Below are 23150 nucleotides of genomic sequence, written 5' to 3'. Positions count from 1 at the left end.
AAACAGAGATCAGCGTGAGATCTTTTATTTGACCGGTACTGTAGAAGAAGCATACTGTATCATACTATACAGTGTTCACTGATGTCTTAGCTTCTACAGACAACTGTATGTAGTCTCATACCCATTTTCTCCGGTCATTCAAACAGTTTTCATTGAAATCGAAATGAATGCTGAATGAGTTCACATACACATAACAACAACGGTTCTAAGGCAATACCCATCCCGAGACACCATTCTTCTCAATTTCGGAAAGCTTCTGCCTAATCGTGTGTATCGTCTCACCGCCTGGGTGTAGGAGAACCCCCCGGCGCAAAAGGGGTGTAATAAATGTATTAGTCAGTCAGTGTCTACGTATTCCTACTTGGGTGGAGGAAGCAGCAAAAAAAAAATGGCATGACTCAGAATGTCAGTACATATACAGATTTGTACAAAAATCTTTTATTCTTATTCTATTCTTCTCTATTCAGTGCTTGACTGGTTTCAAGCCAACAGTATGTATCCATGAGCACCATCAATCAGCACTTTGCGGTTTTTTTTTCACACCTATTCGATTGTTTGCGAAAAAGCTCATTGTGCATTTGAGAATGGAGAACTAACCGGCTGGCACAAGTCCAGAGGAGGGAAGGATAATTTCTTGACCTCCAATGCCTTTTCTTCTCGGGAGAGTCAATTCGATTATTCTATTCTTGCTTTCGCTTTCTAACCAAAGAAAATTGAAAATTGAATCAGAACACTTTTGCTCACACTTGTTGACAGCTTCAGCATTTGAGAAACTGGTAGAAATTTGGGAAAGAGGTCTGTGGCGGGAACGAAAAATAAGTGGAGCGGTTCAATTAACTCTTCATTTTCCCTTTCCCGTGGACATTGTGTCATGTCCAAAACTTTCCCTATTTTTGACCTACAAGGATTTGGGGTGTCTCACCTATCCTAACAACTCAAGTTTCGTGTTGCATGAGCTCCTCATGATTATAGCGGTCAACCTGAACCTTGAACATTCTAGAGGAACACGATCTCTTAGGGTTTTCTCGTTTTTAAATAAAAAAAATTTTTTCCGTTTTTTTTCTTTCTTTCCTTTCTCATGGGTCCTCTTTTCTTGCATCCCACTTGTTGGTGTCAAAGAGTGAAAATGACAGACAGGAAATGGAGACGTTTGGTGTTTAGTGACTGAGCGACACGGCATATGTGCAATCGGAACCGATCTATTACGCCCTTAATTGTTCGCTGGTCCCTTTCCTTTGTTTCCTTTTCACTCCTCCTTCTTTGTCCTTTTCTTGCCATTCCATTTCAACCAGTAAGATAAAATCTGTCTCGCGAATGTTATTCCTTTCTTTCAGCTTTTTTCGTTTTCTCAGTAATACTGTAGCAATGACCCTTTCCAATAATAATAATAGAAAAACCATTTCAATTCACATGCGAATATTATTATTGTTATTTTATTTAGTCATCATCGATATACACGCTCTTATTCATGTACACTCGTCTTTTTCCCTTTTTAAATCCGGAAAAGGCGAAAAGACGCTCGAAATATGCAAATAATAGGGGAGAGAGAGAAAAGGAAAAAAATGGAGAGAAGACCGCTACGGCAATCACGTTTAGTCAAAGTGGACACAGAAGATCATTTCCTATTTTTTCCGAATTGGATGAAAAAAAACGGGGAAAAAAACTTACTGGGAATCTGAAAGTTTTCAAAATTGGAGAACCTTCACAAAAGATGCTGAAGCTTACAAGATTACTGTAGCTTATTTCGAACTCAGCGTCTCTCTCCTTGTTCAACTTATTCGCTTTATATAATTTTGTTCCTTCCTTCTTTTTCATAATCCTTGATCTCTCTACGTTGATTTATAATAACTTATATTTTCAGAACTAATAAACTATGCCAGAATCACCGCCACCTTCCTACAGCCCCCGTCGCCCTCCACCACCATACGAGGAGCAGAACAACCGAAACGCGAAAAAAGTGAGTTTCCCAATTTTTCATGAAACCGTGACGACGTCTCATCTCCATTGACAACATCAAACGAATCGAAAGACAAAAAAAAAGAGAAGAGCACACATACAATTTATTTTTAGATTTAGACCTCTGCGAATCAGGCTTCTTTCTATTTTCCTCTTTTTTCCGAACGGCGTGAGAACATTAAAAAGTTTTTTTTTTCGCATTCCAAGGTGTCAATGGTCCTTTATTCTTCGGAAGTCATATAGTCAAGGGATAAATAGAAGCTCTATTAGAATTTGTAGTTAACCCTGATTGCTTTTCTGCTGGCAGGGTATTTTTGATCAGGGAGTAGAAAAAGAGTATTGGTAAATAAAGAATGCAAATCCGTTTGGTTTCAAAATACAAATTCTTTAATTTTGGAGTTGTAATGGTTATAGATCATAACATCAGGTAGCAACCGTTCAAGCAGCAGCAGTCAGTGGTCATATAGTTATCTAGTTCCAGTCAATAATCGATTATTCAAATTCATTTTTTCTCGAAAAATTCCAGACCAAAAGGTGAAACCGATGTGAGACCGTTTTTTTTCTAGTTGGGACACGAAAACAGAAAAGATGATTTGCATAAAAGTCGACCAAAAATAAACACGAAACAGCCTATCTTTTTCAATTCTCATACTCTTTTCTTCTCTTTCGATGGGTTTAACGACCACCTATTTTTTCGAAAATCGCATTATTCTTCCAACTTTTCTTTCCCAACTTCTTTTGAGTAGAAGTGCTCCAAATATGAGTGTCGTTTCCTTTCCAATTTTCATTTTGAAAACATCATAGACATACATAACGAGCAACTCTTTTTTTGAAAAGAGACGACGTTTACGCTTTCACTGATGCTGAACATTTGTTAGGGCTTCAGCTTCACTGATTATGTATTTGTATTCTTCAAACTCTTTGCCCGTTTTCATATTTCAGATATATGACTTCCAGTCACATTCTATGTATTAGCTAAGCTGACGTCCCATAAGTTAGACTGAAAATTCCTTAGTTAGTGCACAAAACCTTTGTGCATGAGAAAATAGTTTTAAGTACATCACACCACTTATTTTAATGAAATTGTACAACTTGGAGTGTTCTTTTCTATGGTTTCCTTTTTTTCTTTTCCAGGAAAACCAAAAAATACATTTTCAAAAAGGGAAAAGAAAAGAAGGGGAAAAGGGGAATCTCACTCGTATATTTAACAGTCGACATATAATATCGGAGTTGTTCTCTGGCGTGTTGCGCTGTTGCTGTTTTACAGTTTTTCTTCCTATTGTTTCTTCTTTTCAAAGTTCTGAAAAGCACCAAAATCAATTGTTTCAGGAATCAACAATGGGAACACCCGAGCATAACTACAAAGTGTCACCACCTCCATTTGTTCCACTCACCCAACCAACTGTTATCGATGTGGAACAACTCCAAAATGTGGTTCTCCCAGGTGGTCAACCAAACCCTACTGTAGTCATTGTCACCACTCCGAAACCTGCACCGTCGTTCGCCAGCTATGAGACAACCTGTTATAGTTGTGGAGTGAGTTTTGAATTTTTTATTATGAAAAAATGCCTTAGAGAGCGCTGCGCCACGTCAGTGAACTTACACTCAAATGAAAAAAAAAACAATGTCTATAAAACTTTTATTCTAGAAATCCGTGCATACCCTTCCGAAATTCGTAATTGGCTCTCTCACATGGATCGTCTTCATCCTTGTACTCATTTGCTTCTTCCCACTCGCCTTCGTTCCGTTCTGTCTTGACAGTTGTAAAGACGCTCATCACCATTGTCCCCGCTGCAATGCTCTTCTCGGTATTAAGAAGCGTATTTTCTAAAATGTCCCTTTTCCTTCTTCATTCTCTTCACATGACCATTCTCACCATTATGCCAAATAGTCACTGGTATTTCTAATCATTAAGTGTACATGCAATGTTCTAAAGAAACAAATTTATAAACTCGAAGTTTCGAGTTGAATCAAAAATTCATATAATATAACAGAAAAATTAAAAAAAGAAGAAAATCTAATAAAAATTAAAAGAATGAAACCATTTTTTCGACGTAGTACGGATAGGACCGAAACTTGTACCAGAAATATCTAGATCATAGATTTTTCTCAATCCCCATTATTCCAGTCCATAACTCACTGTCTCTTTTTTTTCCATTGTGATGTTTTTGTTTTCAAATCACTTTTCGCTGGTTTCTCCTCACTCTCTCTCTCTCTCTCTCTCGTTTTAAAGTTTTACTATGTCTGTCATATGTTTCTTTTTCGATTTATCATTTCATTTTACTTTTTTAAAATAAAAATCCATATAATAATAATATTGAGAAATGGTAGTGATCACAAATAATAATCATGGGAAGGCAAAAAGAGTAGTATATGATGAAAACATAAAAATGAGAACTGGGTCAAACTGAGAAGTTTTTAAAAGCACAAGGACACGTAGCAAACTGGGATGGATGAATTTCAAATAATATCGCTGAGATAGTAGATAATAGGAGAAATTATGGATTATAATTTAGAGGAATGCGAAGCATGATTCAATGAGTGCTTGAATCTGCGGGCAGGACGCTTCTGGGAAGTAGCGTTTAGCAAATTCACAGTTTTTCTGAATCCATTCAGATGGGTCGGTGATGTTGAACACTCTGGTGAATTTGTTGATAGCAGCGCACTGGAATTTAACAAAATTAGTAATTTGCAAAGACTGAAAAAGTTTGAAAATATTCACCTGTGCCGGTCTCAATCTATACTTGAATTTGGATGCTTCAGTAGTCGTCTTAATTGAGCCAAACTCAATCTCCTCCTGCTTCTCTGCTATCAAACGTCTTCTCTCTTCCTCTTGCAACTGTTCCTGCTCCAAAAGGACTCTCTGCCGTTCCTCTGCTTCCTTCAACTCTTTGAGCTGTTCCAACATCTTTTGCTGTCTTTCCAACATTTCAGCTCTTGCCTTCTCTTCAACTTGTTGCTCATTCAATGCTTGAAGTTTTTGTTCTGCCTCACGGAGCTGCTTTGCTTGCTCAATTCTGATTCTCTGTTCTCTCATCTCTTTTTCAATAGCTCCTTCTCTGTCCAACGTATCTACTGGCTCGGTTCTACGTATGTCTCCAGCTGGTTCCTCAGATGTGAATTCAGTGGTAGGAGCGTCGGGCGCAGTGATAAATGGTGCCTCGGTAGTGGGGATTCTGGAATAATATAAATAATTTTAAGATTTAAAACTGAAGATGGATATACCTTGCTACTGGTGCCTTGGTGAATGATCCAATCAGTCCACTAATAAGAGATGAGAGGGCATCTGTCTTTGAGATGTCTGTTGGCTTTGGTTGAGAAATGTTTGTATTATTGATCTTGTTGAGCAACTCGATAGTATCAATTGTAGTCTCTGAAGATAATATATTGTTTTTTACACAGACTGTAATCACTTACCATCGATAGAAGTACCAGTCACAAAAGCGGCTCCAGACGTTTCCTCAGATGTTGTGGTTTCTACGGTAGTAGTAGTAGCCTCAGTGGTTGTCTCAGAAGTAGTAGATTCTGTAGTTGTGGTAGTAGTTGCTTCTGTCGTAGTCGACGCGGCTACAGTGGTCTTATGCTTCTTTGGTACAAAATCACGACGTGCTCCTGTTTTCTCCGCGGAAGAGGATTCATTGGAGTCTGATGATTTGGTGGTAGCTTCTGATGTCGTTGTAGACTCTCCAGTTACAAATCCTTCTTGTTCAGATGTAGTGGTCTTTTCAGCAGTGGTAGTTGTTGATTCAGTAGTGGAAGGTTCTGTGGATGTGGTTGTTTTAGCAGTTGTGGACGTAGTTGTAGTGGTTTCAGCAGTTGTGGGCATAGTTGTTGTCGATTCAGTAGTAGATTCAATAGTAGATACCGAAGTAGTGGAAGCGGTAGTTGTTGTGGTTGCTTCTGTAGCAGTAGTTGTTGTAGTTGGCTCCTCTGTGGTCACTTCTTCTGTCGTGGTCGTAGAAACATCTTCAGACTTTTCAGTTGTGGCAGAATCCACATTCTCTGCGATTACGGTAGTTGACTCGGTTGTAGAAGTACTATCCTTTTCTTTCAACAATCTCTTCTGCTCTTTGAGAACCTCCAGTTTGTGCTTTAACTTGTTCACGATTGCCTTCCATCTTTCTGGGAGTTCACGTTGGGTAGAAGTTTCAATGACCACAGATGCTACAGTTGTCACTTTTTCAGTAGTCGTCAAAGCCTCCGTTGAGTTTGTTACAAGTGCAGTTGACTGTGTAGACGTTGCTTCTGGAGTGCTCGTCTGGTTTGTAGCGGTCGGTAAGGTTTCTGTAGTAGTCGTCTCATCTGGTGTTGCTGGGGAAGTTTCAGTTTTGACAGTTGTGGTTTCAGTTGGAGTCGTCGATAATTCTTGAGATGTTGTTATTTGTTCCGGTTTTGTGGTTGTGGATGGCTCATCAGTCGTTGTGGATTCCGTCGTAGTGGATGTAGCTTCTGCAGTAGTAGAGGGCTCTTCTGTAGTAGTTGATTGCTCTTCTGTGGTAGTGGTTGTAGCTTCTGCAGTAGTAGACGGCTCTTCTGTAGTAGTAGAGGGCTCTTCTGTAGTAGTTGATGGCTCTTCTGTAGTAGTGGTTGTAGCTTCTGCAGTAGTAGACGGCTCTTCTGTAGTAGCCAATGGATCTTCTGTTGCAGTAGATGGTTCTTCTGTAGTAGTAGTTGTAGCTTCTGCAGTAGTCGATGGTTCTTCTGTGGTTGTAGACGCTTCAGTGGTAGTAGACTGCTCCGCGGTGGTCGTCTCTACAGAAGTGGTGGTTGGCTCCTCTGTGGTGGTAACTTTCTCAGTAGTTGCCGCTTTCTCAGTGGTAGTTGCTTCCTCCGTGGTTGTTGTTGCCTCAGAGGCAGTTGTGGTCTCTTCAGTGGAAATCTTTGTTTCCGTGGTAGAAGAAGTAGTTGGTTCTTCAGTTGTGGATGATGTAGTAGTTGTTGTAATGGTACTAGAAGGTTTAGTAGGCTTCGATGTTACTGAAACATAAACATTTTCAATTTTATTATCTATGAGGGAATTCTAACCTGTTGTTGGTTTCTTGGTGTGCGTTGGCTCGTCAATAGATAGCTCCAATTTCGGCGTCACTTTCACTTGTTCCTTTTTGGTAGGCTTGGTCACTTCAACTTTTTGTGTGGTGGTCTCCTTTGGTTTTTCTGTAGTGGTTGTTTCCTTCGTGTCCTCTACAGTTGAAACTTTGAGTTTGATTGTACTGTGGAAGACTTCGGTTGGCTTTTCGGTGGTAACTGTAGTTTCAATACTTGGGGAAGAAGTTGATTGTTCTGGAAATATGTTATTTATTCGTCAAACTCTGATGATCTATAAGTCATAAAAATGTAACGAGTAATCAAATAAAATGTTAGAAATTCACCTGCTGAAACGGTTTGTGCTATGATTGTTGTTGTTGCTTCCTCCTCTGGGGTAGTGGTCTCTGAAATGTCTATTTTTATCATTTCTCTCTTGTGTCTCTCTTTCCTTGTCGTAAACCTTTCCCAAAAGAAGATATCTTATCACTTTACGCGGCGGTTGGTCATTCAGCTAATCTACACATTCTATTACCTAATTCGATCAAAATCTAACTAACCTGCAGATGTTTTTGTCGATGTCTCATCATCTTCGGATTTCGCAACAAATGGTTCAGTGGTTGTGTCAAAGTTTGGAGTGGTATTGGTATTCGGCCAGTGTGTGGTTTCAGGTTTTCCAGTCACTGCTCCAGAAATTTTGTTGTCAACTTCCGGGGTAGTTGGTTCATCCGTTGGTATCTTAGTGGTTGGTGTCTCAGTGGTTGTTGTCGTGGTTGTTGGAGCCTCTGTGGTGGTAGAAACTGTGGTTTCCTCCGTGGTGGTAGTCGTAGGTTCCTCTGTAGTTGTAGTGACTTCTTCGGATGTGGTTGTGGTAGCTTCAGTTGTTGTTGCAGCTTCAGTTGGGGTAGTAGCTTCTGTTGTTGTGGTTGCTTCAGTAGTTGTGGTAGCTTCTGTCACAGTAGTTGGTTCCTCCGTAGATGTACTGGTAACCACTTCAGAGGTGGTAGGCTCTGACTCGGTAGTTGTTGCTTCAGTCGGTGCTGCCATTGTGACAATCTCTGATGTGACAGTAGCAGGTTCCGTGGAAGTCACCGTTACAGTAGTCTCATCCTCCGAAGCCAATGTTGAAACGATTTCAGATGTGATAGCTTCAGCGGTTGTACTTTCTATAGAAGTTTCAGCAGGTGTTGTTGCTTCTGTTGAGGAAATTTCAGTCGTAGTAGTTTCTGGAGCGCTCGTGGATTGCTGAGTAGTTGTTGTTTCGCTAGTGGATGAAGGTTCTGACGTAGTTTCCGTACTTGAATCAGATTCTGTGTTGATGACAACTGAACCAGTGATAACTTCAACGGTTGTTGAAGGTTCTGTAGTGGTAGTGGTTTCAGCAGCAGTGGTGGTTCCAGCAGTAGTGGTTGTGGTTTCAGCAGTAACCTTCTCTTTCTTTTCCATCTCCACACTTGAATCTATGTTGTGGTCCGACTTCACTGTTTGACCTCCAACAGTTGCTTCGATTTCTTGAAACAACGAAGATCCAGTAGGATTTGGGTCTACACTTGGTCCGATATCCACGTTATCGTTGTTGATGGAAGAAATTGTGGTTGTTACATCAAACGGGTTGGAAGCGACATCAGGGACACAGTTGCAGGAGCATGTACAGGTATTTTTCTTGATGTGCTTGATAATTTTGAAATCTGGAGATGAAAAAAGATGAAAATGAAAGGTATTTTGGTTATCTTACCTCTCGATCCATCGGAATGGATTGTCTTGCTTAACAAGCTGCTAGCCTCCAGATAACTACCCAGTAGTATAATTGACAACGAGACCACCCACGCATACCTCATCTGAAAAAATTGAATATGGGAAAATCACGGAAACACAGAAATTGAAATAAGAAGGAAAACCTAAAAAACCGAGTAAACCAACAACAGGAGACAAACAACCAAAGTGCGATAAGATCGGTCAATCTGAGTGCTAGTAAAGGAAGTGAGTTTCAAGGTAACTAGTAAGAAAGTAGGAAGGTGTTTAGAAGACACACACACACATAGTTTCAAAATAGTAGACGGGTGGACTTCCTGCTGATATATGACATACTCCGTTTGGCGAGAAAAAGTCTCGGTCTTACGCGTACGAGTAAGACTGAGATGATAAGAAGAGAAATGAAAAGAAGCAAGGACGATTTGTCTTCTATCCATTTCTTCAAAGTAGGTCAGTGCCATTGGAATGCTCTCTCCTCCCCAATCAGAGTGTGATTTGGGAGAAGGCGCGGTAAAAAATGGGGGAAAAAGAAAGATGATAAAAAAAAGTAAAGAATGATGCGCAATTTCGGAGACTGGTACTTAGGTTGTACGGAATTTAGTGATGACCTGAATTCAACTAATTTGGATTTGGGAAAAAATTGGTCTGTTAAGGCAAAGCGACTACGGATTTTTGTACTTTTTTTTGCAAATTCAAGTCTTGTTGGGGTGGATACTGTACTTTTCACGAACTGATATTACCAAATCTGTACCAAAAATTCCTATGAGTCACTTTATATGACATCTTGATAATTATTTGTTCATAAGATCATAAGAATCAGAATCACATGAGAAAAGTTCCCATCATTTTTTAAAAGCATTTTTTAATTTTATTCATAGAGAAGGCATTTGCAAGAATTTAGTTTTAGTGAAAATCCACAATGTAGATCACCAAACTGGGTGAAGAGCACTGAGCGTTCGTCTTCTCGGAAAAACGGATTGCGGTAGAAGTGTGTGCTGACCAAACAGAAATTCATTTCGAATGAGAAAAGACGCAATTCATCATCGGCCTTCCTTCCTTCAAAACCGACCTTGATCCAAAAAGTCTCTATTTTTTGTGCCAAAATTCATCCATCCATTCTCGATAACGTCCAAGAATTCGACCTCAATTCTTATCCCTTTGTGTCCCCTCCGAGTGTCCCCGACATTTGACTTTTTTCCAGCTGCCAATTATTTATCTCGCTCCAAAACCGTCACCATGTACTTTTCATCATGACCATCGTTATGAAAAAAAGAGGTTGTCGAGAAATGAATGTGGTGTACTAAACTAAATCCGATGGTAATCCCTGTAGTGATGTGCAACGTGTAACAGTAGACACGATATATGGTGGTTTGTTAGTTTATAAATTCTATAAAATCTATATTTCATGGGTAAAACTGCTAAATCAAAAAATTTGAAACCTAAAATTCAAGATAATCAGAATCAAAGTATGAAGTATGTATATTTATCTCTGCTTGTAATATTTTTAGTAATCTGCCTAGCATATGCTACAGGTAAGTGTTTTCTGCATTTATTCTTGTTTATTGAGAATAAATTATTCCAGATTTTGAAGAACATCAAAGTTATGATATAGATGACCACCATGATGAGAGTATTCACGACATAGAAGAAGACTCCGGAGACAACACATACTTAGATATGGCATCTCAGTTTCTCAACGGCTTGAGTAAGTCAAGCAGACATGAAACACTCAATCGTTTGATAACATTTTAGCCAAGGACGACGTGAAAAACCATTTCAAGGACATCATCCGCGGGTTTTCTGATAAGGGATTTGAGGTGGGCATTTGTAACGTCTCTTGGTCGTTGATAGCGAATTTTTAGGATTGTGATACGAACAATGATAAATTTTTGGATATGATAGAAGTGGAGTGTTTTGTTACCGATAAAATGGGTTATTCAATGAAAGAGGTGCCTGAGAAAATTGTGGAGTACTTTGATAAGGATCACAATGGGAAGCTGGATTCTGATGGTAACTTTTATAAAAGTAATAAAATGTCAACTTTTGTTACTCAGAAGTTTGGAATATTGTGGAGGACAAAGCGCCATCTCTTTTTGAAATCCTTCCGTCGACCGTGGAGAGGAACATGGAATTGCTGCATGGACTCCAGCAAGAAAACGGCCCAGTGGATGCCGGCGCTGGAATCTTTTATTAAAATTAGTTTAATGTCGGGTGGCTATTAATTTTTTTTTCTATCTTGACCTGTATACATTAAAATGAAACTTTAAAAAAATTTATCCGCAAGAAATAGAAAAATACAGGGAAAAGGAAAATTTAACAAATTGGCAACAAATGACTAGAAGACTTATTGAGTGGAGTGGAACGACCGGAGGAGTTTTTTAAAATGACAATGAGAAAAAAGGAAAATGATATTTTGACTGACAACTAACTTGACTACAGGTGTGAAACTACATAGGAAATGAAAATTATGGAGAAAGAAAACTACAGTAACCCTTTCGCAAAATCAACAACAGCTTGCATCATTTCAACTCGATCATTGCTGTTTGGCATATTGAAAAGTCCATGGAAAGCTCGTGGATAATGACACCACTCAGTTCGAACTCCAGATTGTTTGAGTTTGTCTGCATACTGGATTCCTTCATCTCTGAAATTTTTTCTGAAATCTTGTTATTTTTCTGCAGTTACTTACTTTAAAACGTCATATCCTGCAGTTAGAACTAGAGCAGGTGGGAGCCCATCGGTATCTCCAAACATTGGAGAGACATCTGGATTTGTTCCAAGCTTTCTAAATTGCTCAGTTAAAACCGAATCAGCAGTTTTTTCTTGTTTCCTATCATTTAAATGATACAACCATGATGAATACTGTTTTTGTTCCAATAAATTCCTAAAGATAAATGATTTACCAAGAATCCTAAATTTTTTTTACTTACAACGGAACATGTTGCGAATTCATCACTTTCTTGATATTACTTTTAGTTGCATCTAATCCAAGATACAAAAGCATCCATCTCGCCATGTGCTTTGGATTGAGCAGCGCTGTTCCCGCATATGACTTCCAATATTCTTGATATGAAGCACTTGTAAAGTTGAAAACATGTGTAACCGGATAGATCAATATCTGACCCAATAGGACATCGTTGTGTTCTCGATGCATTCGTTGACATACGACTGCAGCCAGGTTCCCTCCTGCGCTATCTCCAGAAATCAAAACTTTCTTTCTATTGAACGGCAAGTCCGGTAGCCTTGAATTGAAATTATTTATGGATTAAAAAAAGTTATTAGGAATCACTTACCCATTATTACAAAGTTCTAATACTACGGCATGGCAATCATTGAGTCCGGCAGGGAAAGGATGTTCTGGAGCAAGACGGTAATCTATCGATAGTCCATTACAGCCTATTCTTTGACATAGTTGATACATAATATCATCGTAGTATTCTGAAACTTTTACTAGGTTAGGTGTCATAAACGTTTAAAAAATTCACTCACTTGCTTCCCCAACGCACCATCCACCACCGTGAATGAAAATGAGAAGACCATCGTTTTTCGATTGTTCAATTTGGTAAGTAATGCAACTAACTCCTTGAACTCTAACTCGCTTTCTCTGAAAACTGTTGTCTCATGAAAAATGTTTGCTCACTTATTGAATTACCGTGATTCCTGCAGGTGGTTTGGTTGGAATAAGAAATCCGACACTCATAATAAATCTGGTAACTTTGTTCCGAACTTCAGGTCCAAAAACATTTTCAATCAAATCACCCTGAAAATCATCGACCTATAAAATATTTCTTGCACAAATAATACTTACCAAGTATTCATTCGACAATCTTAATAAAAATTCAGCGATTGCTAACTTCGACCGGTCGGAGATATCATGTGGTAATGGGATGTGTAGCAGGTAGAAGGAATATACAAAGAATGAAATTACCAAGAGCCAGTATAACCAGTATAGCCACTCCATGGCTACACCTGAAAATGAAATAGAGTTGTAAATACGTTATCAGAGAAGAAGTATAAAACGAAACGAGGTAAATAATCAGAATGATAATACGGAGAGCGGAGGTTGATAGCGTTTTGAAGAGCTCGTGACTTGTTTTTGTGCAGTTATATGTATTATTATAGTTTGGCAAAAAAGGAAAATTTGTGAATTTTTCGTGTAACCTGACAGCACACGGATTCATTTCCAAATGAAAGCATCAAAAAAAGAATGTAAGATTTGAGTGACGAGTCAAAAAAGAGGTTCCAAATCTAGGAAAAGGGAAAAGGAGCGATTGTAGGTAATGAGAACGAATGCGATTACATCTTCCATGTCATCTCCGAAATCCATCGGTTTATTCGATCGGTTTCACAGTTGTATTCTATATGCAAATTTATTTACAAGCAGATCCCCCCCCCCTCTCCCAACACCCGACAACTACTTCAATACACACACTTTTGCTTTCGACAATGAGGGGGAACGAACACCCTCAATCCATTGGGAAAGGCGATGTTGCTTTGGAAATAACTGACCTACTTTTGCACCTCACAGTCAGAATCCTGTGAGGGGGGGGGGGGGGGAGAGGGATATCCAAGTTTAGTTCAAATAGAACAAAAGTTGTGTTGGAATTATGTGTGAAAAAAGAGAAACAGGTAAAACAAAGAATGCAGTGAATGAAATGAAAAGGATGGCGAAAAAAAATTGGGGGCAAAGTGGCTAAATCATTTGGAGAAGTGGAGAGGTGTTGGAAAGATCACAGTGTTATCTTCATTATCTACCAACAAGTGACAATTGGAGTGTGATGCACTTTAACCTTCTGTTGCCTATGTCACAATTTTTTGATTGGCGGGAATAAAAGGTTAAAGGAATCTTTTTCTTCCAAAAAACTGGGAGAGAAACTGCATTCTTTGGGAATCCCAGGATGCAATTGAAAAGATAAATGAGATTAGAAAAGAAAAAGATTTCTTAATAGGAAGCAGACTACAGATTGGAAGTTTTCAAGCGTAATCTAAATTTTTATTTAAAATGTGTGGGAAATTAATAAAAAGATGTGTGAAAGTGGTCGTGAGAAGATGAACCAAAAAAAAGTATCAAAGTGACACAGATCAACGAGGATGTCTAAAAAAAAACTAGAAAACTTGTTTTGTCATGACTTAACTAAAAAAAACAAAGAAATTGAACCAAATATTCATTTTTCTATGTTTCCTTCCAACTTTTCCAAATATATAATATCATTTTCTGAATTATCTATACAAAACCCAATCTGTAGTGAGGTGCAGCGAGGGATGGTGAGTGTTCTCCAAAAATTGGAGGAAGCTTCATCCACCGCGTTGGACGAATCCGGTTGTCAATTCTTTTTCCTTTTCTTGCGTCACTGCCATCCCAAAAACGCAGCGTGTGGCGGCGTAACGCGTACGCAAAATCTTTCGATATGTGAAAGCGCTTCTTTCGATATGTGAAAGCTGCTTCCATCAGATAGCACCTGCGTTTCACAGGTGATTTGGGTTTCTGGGTTTTGTAATAATTAATTGGAATTAATTCTTGGACTAATTTTTGTTAAATGAGAGACACAACATGTCTGGTCATGTTGCACTGAACCTTTAGTTGTTTTAATAAACCAAATTAACAATTTTTATCAAAAAAATTATTTGTTCAAAACTTCATTGAGGTCAAAAAACCAAAATAAAAATTAATGCAAGTTATATCCAAACTAGTGAGCACTGGGTTGCTCAAAAATCATTGGCTGCATTTTCTCGTCGCCGAATTCTCTGCTGGTTGACATGATGTGAAATGGCCATGATGAATAGCTCAATTGCCAAACACACAAACTCGCAACAAGTCATTACTGAGACTCCAGACCACAATCCAAGATGTCCTCCGAAATCAGCCATCAGTTTTACAATCTGAAAATGCGTTCTGCGTGTGTAATAGTAAAACTCTCACTAAGACTTACTCCATAAGCTTCGGATTCGGATAACACCTCGAAGTTGAGTGCTTCATAGAAAACTTCTAACATTGCAGCGTTTTCTCTGGAAATGCCCAATTACGAAAAAGTAAAACAGAAAAAAACCATACTTATATTCTTCATTACACTCTTCAGCTTCTTTTTCACATTGCCCCAGAGATATATTAAGAGCTTGAGAGGGCCAAATTGCTTCAGAATATGAAGTTGTGTAGATTGTCTGGTTGCAAGGCTGTTGGCATCTAAAAACTTTTTTTTGACTTTCAAAAACTATTGTTATGTTTTTTCTCTTACCGGCACTTGAAAGATCCATGAATTTCTCCAATTTGATGAGTGTGTTTCTCCAGACAGTCCCGATGGTTTTTATTGAACACTTGACACGGTTGAACATCCCCGATGGACGGAAACCGTGGATCACTGCATTCACAACGGTCAATAATCAGTTCTTGAAAACAAGTACGGTAGCATCCCTGCAATTATTTATTGCTTTTATTTATCACTTTCGTTAGTCAACTTTTGTTAGAAACCAATAAATATTCAAGCATCACTTTTGTATAGTTTGATAATTTGTACTATATACTTTTCTACACTTTTGATATCTCGTGTTTTGAACGATGATGATTTTAAAATTATGATGAAATACGTACTTCGGTGGAATATGCATAACCTTTGTAAATGTAGTTTGAAGTAGCGCCATCCTCCACACAATCTCCGTACGGCGCAGGTAATCTGCTCATCTTTTTCTAAAATTTTGAACACGTTTATAATATAAAAGTTTCAAGTCACCATCCGCATGCCAAACGATGAAATGTAACCGGTCGGTGCCGAATAGCCGAATGTGTCCGGGAACGGAAAATCCTCTTTGTCATGGATGGTCAGCCGTATTCCGACGGCTTCTGACGTTGGCAGGTAGTCACTGGCATTGACGAACAACATCACTCGTAAGCCTGGGAAATTTCAAGAATTTCAAGTACTTGATACATTTGGAAAGTTTGAAATACTATACCAACCATACTGAGGACCAGCGCGTACACTTGATTTGAAAATTTCTCGGTCGTGATTGAAGATAAAACAATTTCCAAATGTTGGGTCAGCCACAAGTTCAAAATCTCTAAAATTCTAAAATAAAATCTTTAAATTTGGAGTATTTCACTAACTTATCAATGTCACATGGCTTTCCATTGAAGGAGCATTTGTGAATCAAGTTATGTTTTGCTTGGGACATCAGAATCCTGGAGACATAATAATTTGAAACATATTAATTTTAATTCTACTAACCTCTGCTCTTCTGACAAAGCACTCATTGCAAAAATAATATTTTCCTTAGCTTTTGTCACAATGGCCACTTCATCTGTCATGTTCTGAAAACCACTGAATTGCATTTTTACAAAAGTAAAAAAGCTTACTCCAAAACCTAGCGCCTCCCGTTCTTCAGTTGAAATATCCGAAAAATCTTCCATTTTACCAAAATACTCCCAGAGGTTTAGAACCAATGCGGACTGAATTGATTTTTATTTGTTTTGTCATTTTTTCACAACTCAGAATAACTTACATGTTCATGTTTGATACAGAAGAGTCCCTTGCTCTCACATAGGCACGGCTCCTTCTTTATTTCCGATCTTTTGGTTCCTACAAAACTGGTTATACTGCACTTTTTGTACTCTGAACATTCTTTGTTCCTTTGTTCTGTATTTTTTTGGTCCACACATATCAAGAAACCAAAAGTTTTCTTTTATTCCCAAACCTCCCTCGCCTATACCTTTCTTAGCCTTCTTGCTGCATAAATAATGCTCATCACATGTTTGACATGTTGTATTCGTCCACTGCTCCTAAAAAAATCTGTTGACGCTTCTTTTTGCAGGCACCTTTTTTCTATTTTTTCATGTAGGCGGAAAACAGGAAAAAACAACACGGAAGATGTGACCTACTTTTCTATGACAAGGCCACGCATCATTGGTCTGCCGATCAAATGCACAAATGCACATGTCATGATCGGCTGTTGGCTTTTCTTCGGATTTCTCCTCGCATTCATTCGAGCCGTCCTCTTCTTCACATTCACATGCAGAGTTCGCTGGTTCGAATGTTCCCTTCTCTCCGGCTCCTCTTTTTTTGCGTCTCGCTTGGATAGTTATTCCATCCATATCATAGTCTCCTTCAACTACTTCCGTACTACTGTCACCCGCTTTTTTCATGACACTTTTGAAGACACCAAGCTGTAAAATATGTTGGAGGAGGTTAGAGAACAGGGACTTACAATTTTGCTGATGCTATCATGAGATCTTATCAGACTGTCCTTGTATGGGTTCAAGTTACATAAAGTGATAGCCGGGAACGGAGCTGAAACAATTTAAACCGTTATAACTAATGAACATCCCTAACCTGTATCAAACTTCAACTGAATATCAGTAATTTTATCCATTTTTTGGTATTTCTGGATTACAGCTACCGCCTGGTTGATGAACTGTATAGCACAAATAAGAAGGAGGAACACCCAAACTGCTCTGAATACAAAATAATTAGTTGAAAACTAAAATTGTCAAAGAAGTTCATTAAAAGAGCCATACCGATACAAGCTATTAGGTGCTTGACCCAGCATTGGTATACCATGACTAGAAGTTTTGTAGCAAAATTGTTGAAGATGCCATCGGATTCTTTCTCTAAAAACCAGAAAACCGAAATAATAATTCCCTACACCTCGGACTTACCTGTATGACAATCTTGTGGGATCTATCTCAATACCTCCATTTTCAGTTAGAAGGTCACACTGAACTTCCTTCTCATTTGCATTGTTGCTCTCTCCATAAGCGTATGATGTCATAATTTCTGCTACATTTAGGAAATTCGTATCACTTGCCAAATAGTTAGAGAAGTCGGTCTTAAAACTTCGCATAGAGCGGAGATCTGCATCATCTTGGAATCGACTTTTCGATCGCGGATTTGGTTGAAATTTTAACATTCGCGGGCTGCGATTCATTTTGAATTTTTGCTTTAGAATTGAATATTGGTGAAGAGAATCTAAAGGGACAAGCCAGCGGAATGAGCAAAGCAGGCTCTGCGAAAATACCAATGCATATCTAAACAGACCCGTCTTATGGTAGTCATCTGTTCTTCGAAATGTTATTGTGCTACACTTGAGAGGACTTAATAATGCATGGATCCCTTCTTCAACAACCTAACAGATTACAAATCATTTCTTGTTTGCATCATTCCCAAAGTTCTTTGATAAAGTCGTCATCGATGGTCGAAGCTTTCGAAATGTTCTTAAACCCATCGTCGGAAGTCACGCAAAACGGAAATTCTGCTGATAGCGCTGACACGTACGGACTGATAATACTCTCGCAGAAAATGAAAGACGATGCACATTCACATTTCACAAGATGACAGAATCGACAGATGTAGCATTGATGAGCACAAAAATAGTACGTGATTATCATGTGGCCCTGATGTATGTCAACACTAGTGTTTATTGAAATTACCAGGTATTGGTATTGACAGTGATGTTACGTGGAAGAAACATTCTTTGAACTCAGATTTTTCCAGAATGATCTGAAAACGGAATTGTGACCCCGGCAGTCCAACACAGATATGAACCAAATCAGAAAATCCCGGTTGTAATCTTTGATAAGTTTTCACAAACTTCCAAAAGTCTGTCGCCATTTCCACTAGCACAGGTGGTTTTCACATTTTCCTTATAATCACACTTAGAACCTTTATAATGTGATATCATTCAAAAGGAAGCCTGAAATCTTTCTAGTTCCGCTTAGTTAATTAATGTTTGAAACACACACAATGTGCTTCATAGAATTTTCAATTGCCTCCAGATCGATGTTTGAATGGGAAGTGTAATTATAAATTTTATAGAATTGGATGATCCTTGGCATCATCTGGGTCCCTTTGATGATCTTATCAAAATGACAGAAACTATAAATTCTGATAGTTGATATCTCAAAGTTTCAAGTCCATCTGTTATCAATCCCTCCAGATGAAAAATGGCTCCATTTTCGTGCTCCTAGACAACTTTTTGACAGCTTTTAGAGAAAGCAAAAAACTTTATGTCAACGAAATAAAGCGACGTGACCGTCTTATCACAATTTCAAAGCTTCTTTGGCAAAGGGACGTGTGGCACAACTATGGGCACAAATGATTGTCATCGATGAAGTGTTGAAAGATCGACGAACATGTCTTTAACACGTCATGTTAAAACTTTGCGCTTCAATCAATCAAGTTTCCGATTAAGATTAAATTGATCTCTTTTTGACTAATGAGTGAGATATCAAATTTTGAAATCCATTGGAATACATTCCCGATTTCATCAAAAGTTGCGCCCTGAAAGAAAATTGTGACATCCAATCATTCCATATTTCATGGAACACTTTTCTAGGAGATGGTTTGTTCGTCGAACCAAATGGACTGCCTGCATCTATACAAAGAAATGGGAAAGTCAACATTTCAAAATACTGAAAATGTGATGAAACATCTCACCATCACTTGACTAATCACCTAATCAACTTTTTTGCTACGTGAGCATCTTATCAGTACAATTCCATCGACTATCAACCGTGGCCTTTCATTTCTGAACTTTCTCGTTGTGACTCTGACAGTGACAAACGATTGTGACCGTAGTCTGTGATGCAAATAATATGTATTTGTTAAGAGTTTCAATTTTCATTTCAGGAATCTTGATAAATACGTCAGATCAAGTAGAAGTGTATTTTATGAGCACGAACAGGAGAAAGTGTGAGAAAAGAGAAGAACAAATACAATTTGTGGCAAAAGAGAGAAACCAATGTAGTGAGAACACTGAATTTTAATTTAACACGTTTCAGTATTGGAATTTTTGTTTTATGGGTAGTAAAGTAACTTTTGATTAGAGCTGTTATGAGTAGAAGACGCTTTTGACTAGAATCGATGGAAGAGGGCTTTGTTTTTTTGCTGAACAGTTGTTTTTTGAAGGAGAGATACAAAATAATGAGTTAGGATGAAAACATAACAAAATTATAATTTAGGGTCGATGGGGTCAGTGAAAGAACGAAAATTATGCATACACATATTAAGGCAAGTCTAAAGTTATTATTAGCGACAAACAACAAGCGAAAACAATGCGATGACTATGACACATGAAGAAAGAACTACGGGGATACGGTAGAAGTTGGTACACGTCATGTAGGGTCTAAGACAGAAGGACTTTCATGGGCATCGGCTGTAGGTGAGATCCGAATTCCTGAAAGACTAAATAGGATTAAACACACAGGGTTTGATGGTTGAATTGCTTACCGATTGTCCCATGTAGCTCATTGGTGGAGACGCGTTTTGTGGCATGGGTAGAAGGGGAAACAATTGTGGATTGTTCATTATCTGGGAGAGGATGTCCTTGCTCATGATTAGATTTGGTTGCATTGGGGAAGCAGATGTCACTGTCGGTTGCATTTTATGCGTTGGACTCTCACTGAAAAAATTTGGGTTACTGTAACTATTTTTGTTTTGTTTTTCAGTTCTTACATTATTGGGCTACTCGAATCTCTCTTGATAACATCTCCAAGACCGAATAGATCACTGAGTGCTGGGAACTCCATGATATTGGTGCTGACCGAGATGAGGGATGGGATGATCATAAGAAGAGAAGATACACGGAGTGATGCCTCAATCGAGTTTTGTGTATTGCTCATGTACGCGAAGAGGGCCTTGAGCAACGCATCACGCGCCTCTCTGATACGTTCCCGTGTTGTATTCGAAATTCCGACGACGTCTGGATTCAGCAACAATAGCGCTTTCAGACAACTGAATTCAGCATGATCTGTGCGAAGTCGGCGGAGTGGTGTCAAAAGCTCATCGATGATTCTGTTGAGCGCCTCGAAGAGTTCTGGTGAGTGGGATGCCGAGATGCTCAACACTTGATCATTTGGAAGAACGAAATGTGGAAGAGCCATGCTTCGTTGCATTGTGCCTAGAAGTGTGAAGGCTGATGAGTATTTCTTGAGAAGCAGGACCTGAAAAAAACCGTATTCTCAATAGGAATCACAAAGTATCACACTACAGATAGAAAAAATACTCTCTAGTTTCTTGCAATCACCGCAACCACCGATTTCCCATTTTCCCAGCCATATCTCATGTGATGACAGATAGTGAATTAAAATAGACGATAGGAAAATGGGAAATACATTGATGAAATCTTTAAGAGACATATTCTCTTTCATCTTTCATTTCTCCTTTCTCATCGAGACACCATACAGTCGCGCGAGTTCAACAAACAGAGAACACTACCGGTGACGTACATGATCGTCATTTTTTCGGTTCAGATGATAGATGATTCTATTTCCATTCTTCTCTTCTAGGCCTATTCCTATCTCTCACCACTATTATTGTTATTTTTCTCATTTGTTCTCACCTTATCTGCAAGTGGCACTTCCGGAAGTGGATGTAACATATTGGTCCAGCCGATCAGATAGTTCACTGCTCGCTGTCGGCTGTTCTTCATCTCTGATTCGTCTCTGAGAAGAGCATTCATGCTCTGATTGCTAGCCAAACGATGTTCAATGTCAAGAAGCATCTCAATCAATTTGCGTGACACAGAGTTTCCCATCACTTCCTGAAACAAAAATCAAATGTTTAGAATAGGAACATGCAAACATTTCGAATGTTTCACTTACAATTTTCGGGCTTGGTGTGCCTTCCGAATCTGAGTTGTTTTCTGAGTTTGGCCCACTTCGCTTCCTTCTCTTTGTGCTTCCAATGCGATCCCGTTCATTTTGAATCGCCTCTGGTTTCATTCCATCAGCAAGACATTTTTGGAACCGACAGTATCGGCAAGCATTCCTGTGGTCTTTGTCTATATTGCACTGTTTGTTGAAGCGACATGTGTACTGTAGATTTTGCCAGACGCTGAAAAGTTTAATAGTGAAAACCAAAAGTTCGTTGGGTTCATGATCAGAGAACATGTGGGACATAAGAGGATAAGGGGGGATCTGGTTCCAATGATATTTGACCTACCTTCTGCGGAAGAAACCTTTACAACCATTGCATGCCACTGCTCCATAGTGTTTTCCGATTGCTTTGTCACCACATACTACACAAAAATCTGCAGATGTGGAAGTTGATTCCGATAGTGATGTGCTCATAAGAAAGTCCATCTGTAAAAGATATACAAGTATAACTGTTTGATTGATAAAGAAGTTTTGATGCATATAAGATAGAAGACGATTCAAATTCAAGTTCAATCATATTATGCAGAAGGAGCATTTTTTCTCTACTTGTTCAGGACACACACGAAAACTCTACAACTTCTTCTGCACTCAAAGGAAATTGGTGGGCGGAGCCTGGTGCTAAACAAGGAAGTATCTCCTAGAGTCTTCGCCCGCCTCCATGGGCTATATTCGTGCTCCATGGCTTCTGGAGCAAAAAGATACAAGGACACGCCCATCCAACATTTTCCACAACGTTCAGAGAACAAAACAAAAAGATGGTGGAGGGGTTGAAGATAAAGGAAGAAAAGAAGAGACCCTTTCGTTTTTTTTGTTTCATTGCTACATTTCAAAGCAACATTTCAGAGCACACTACACACGAGATGCCTCTCAATTTTTCAATTTCGACCACCCCACCAAATAGTGGAGGCGGTTTGAAATCTGAAGAAGAAGAAATGGAGAAGGAAGCGGGCGGATAACATCACTTTAGTGTTCTAAACTGGGAATCTGATTGAAGATTGAATTGTCTTCGAGTAGGATGAAACAAAAAGCGGGGAAAGGTTGAGGGTGCGCTTCTTCATTGATAATATGATTAAACAGCGGGTAATAGTGGGAGGAGGGGTGGGTAAAGTGAAAAAGAGCTAACAATGATGACGATAAGAAAAGAGTTAAGGCAGGAGTTCGATTAAAAATCACAAATACTTTTCCAAAGTTTCAACAGTCTTACTCGCGACGCATCAATCTCAAATACCACCATATCCGCGTCCTTATCTTGTTATATTTGACAAGTGTAGAACAAAAGAGAAAATGGTGGGTGTTTAGGTGTTCATCATCATTCTTCATCCATCCCACACTCTCAGTTTCATTGCTCAGCACCCCCCAACCACATAACAAATAGAGGCAAAGCGATGATAGCAAATGATCATAGTGTCAAAGCTAAGAACTTAGAACAGAACAAGAGACAAGTGATCAAAGTGAAGGAGGGGCGGGTATCGAGAGCAAAAAAAGACATTCACTCCGTTTCGGCACGTCCGCGAGTGTTTATCAGTCACGTCGTTCCCGGCGGGTGGTGTTACTGATATCAGTATTTGAGTTACAAAGCTCAAAGAGAAAAGTGGACGGTGGGCGGAGCCAAGGTCGTTCAGCTTCATACCTATAGGTTTGAACATAATGATTATGAACTACAGAACTACAAAATAGCTTTGAAATTATGATGAATGATGGAAGGTCTTGAAATGATAAGACGTTTTGCACGGCTCCTTTTTTCACACTACTAGCACTCCGACGAAATTCAGACACATGC

At 38.9% G+C, this 23150-nt stretch overlaps 5 protein-coding genes across 5 annotated transcripts; 2 read left to right on the top strand and 3 right to left on the bottom strand.

The window, feature by feature from the left end:
- Positions 1-1873: 1873 nt before the first annotated feature.
- GCK72_025299 (uncharacterized protein) lies at positions 1874-3787 on the top strand (the record flags this gene model as incomplete). Its single annotated transcript, XM_003100238.2, has 3 exons — positions 1874-1957; positions 3286-3492; positions 3605-3787. The coding sequence occupies 3 exons, from the start codon at positions 1874-1876 to the stop codon at positions 3785-3787; spliced, it is 474 nt and encodes a 157-aa protein (XP_003100286.1).
- A 6411-nt stretch (positions 3788-10198) lies between these two features.
- On the top strand, positions 10199-10924 carry GCK72_025298 (uncharacterized protein; the record flags this gene model as incomplete). The annotated part of the gene is made up of 5 exons (XM_003100178.2): positions 10199-10262; positions 10313-10435; positions 10483-10547; positions 10593-10740; positions 10785-10924. 5 exons carry the CDS (start codon positions 10199-10201, stop codon positions 10922-10924), a joined length of 540 nt encoding a protein of 179 aa, XP_003100226.2.
- A 287-nt stretch (positions 10925-11211) lies between these two features.
- GCK72_025297 (uncharacterized protein) lies at positions 11212-12691 on the bottom strand (the record flags this gene model as incomplete). The annotated part of the gene is made up of 7 exons (XM_003100179.2): positions 11212-11374; positions 11420-11614; positions 11661-11972; positions 12024-12168; positions 12220-12334; positions 12383-12490; positions 12539-12691. 7 exons carry the CDS (start codon positions 12689-12691, stop codon positions 11212-11214), a joined length of 1191 nt encoding a protein of 396 aa, XP_003100227.2.
- Positions 12692-14436: 1745 nt separating this feature from the next.
- GCK72_025296 (uncharacterized protein) lies at positions 14437-17643 on the bottom strand (the record flags this gene model as incomplete). Its single annotated transcript, XM_053736278.1, has 16 exons — positions 14437-14610; positions 14661-14736; positions 14783-14911; positions 14964-15139; positions 15317-15412; positions 15456-15616; positions 15680-15780; positions 15827-15901; positions 15948-16030; positions 16076-16168; positions 16222-16298; positions 16429-16498; positions 16598-16882; positions 17116-17170; positions 17234-17326; positions 17375-17643. 16 exons carry the CDS (start codon positions 17641-17643, stop codon positions 14437-14439), a joined length of 2013 nt encoding a protein of 670 aa, XP_053579844.1.
- A 2196-nt stretch (positions 17644-19839) lies between these two features.
- On the bottom strand, positions 19840-21796 carry GCK72_025295 (uncharacterized protein; the record flags this gene model as incomplete). The annotated part of the gene is made up of 6 exons (XM_053736277.1): positions 19840-19890; positions 19944-20115; positions 20169-20656; positions 21055-21255; positions 21317-21548; positions 21657-21796. The coding sequence occupies 6 exons, from the start codon at positions 21794-21796 to the stop codon at positions 19840-19842; spliced, it is 1284 nt and encodes a 427-aa protein (XP_053579843.1).
- Between the last annotated feature and the right edge of the window lie 1354 nt (positions 21797-23150).

This window comes from Caenorhabditis remanei, chromosome X (assembly GCF_010183535.1).
Source record: "Caenorhabditis remanei strain PX506 chromosome X, whole genome shotgun sequence".
Taxonomy (NCBI): Eukaryota; Metazoa; Nematoda; class Chromadorea; order Rhabditida; family Rhabditidae; genus Caenorhabditis; species Caenorhabditis remanei.
The sequence above is the reverse complement of the archived record's forward strand: the minus strand, read 5'-3'. Positions and strand labels throughout refer to the sequence as shown.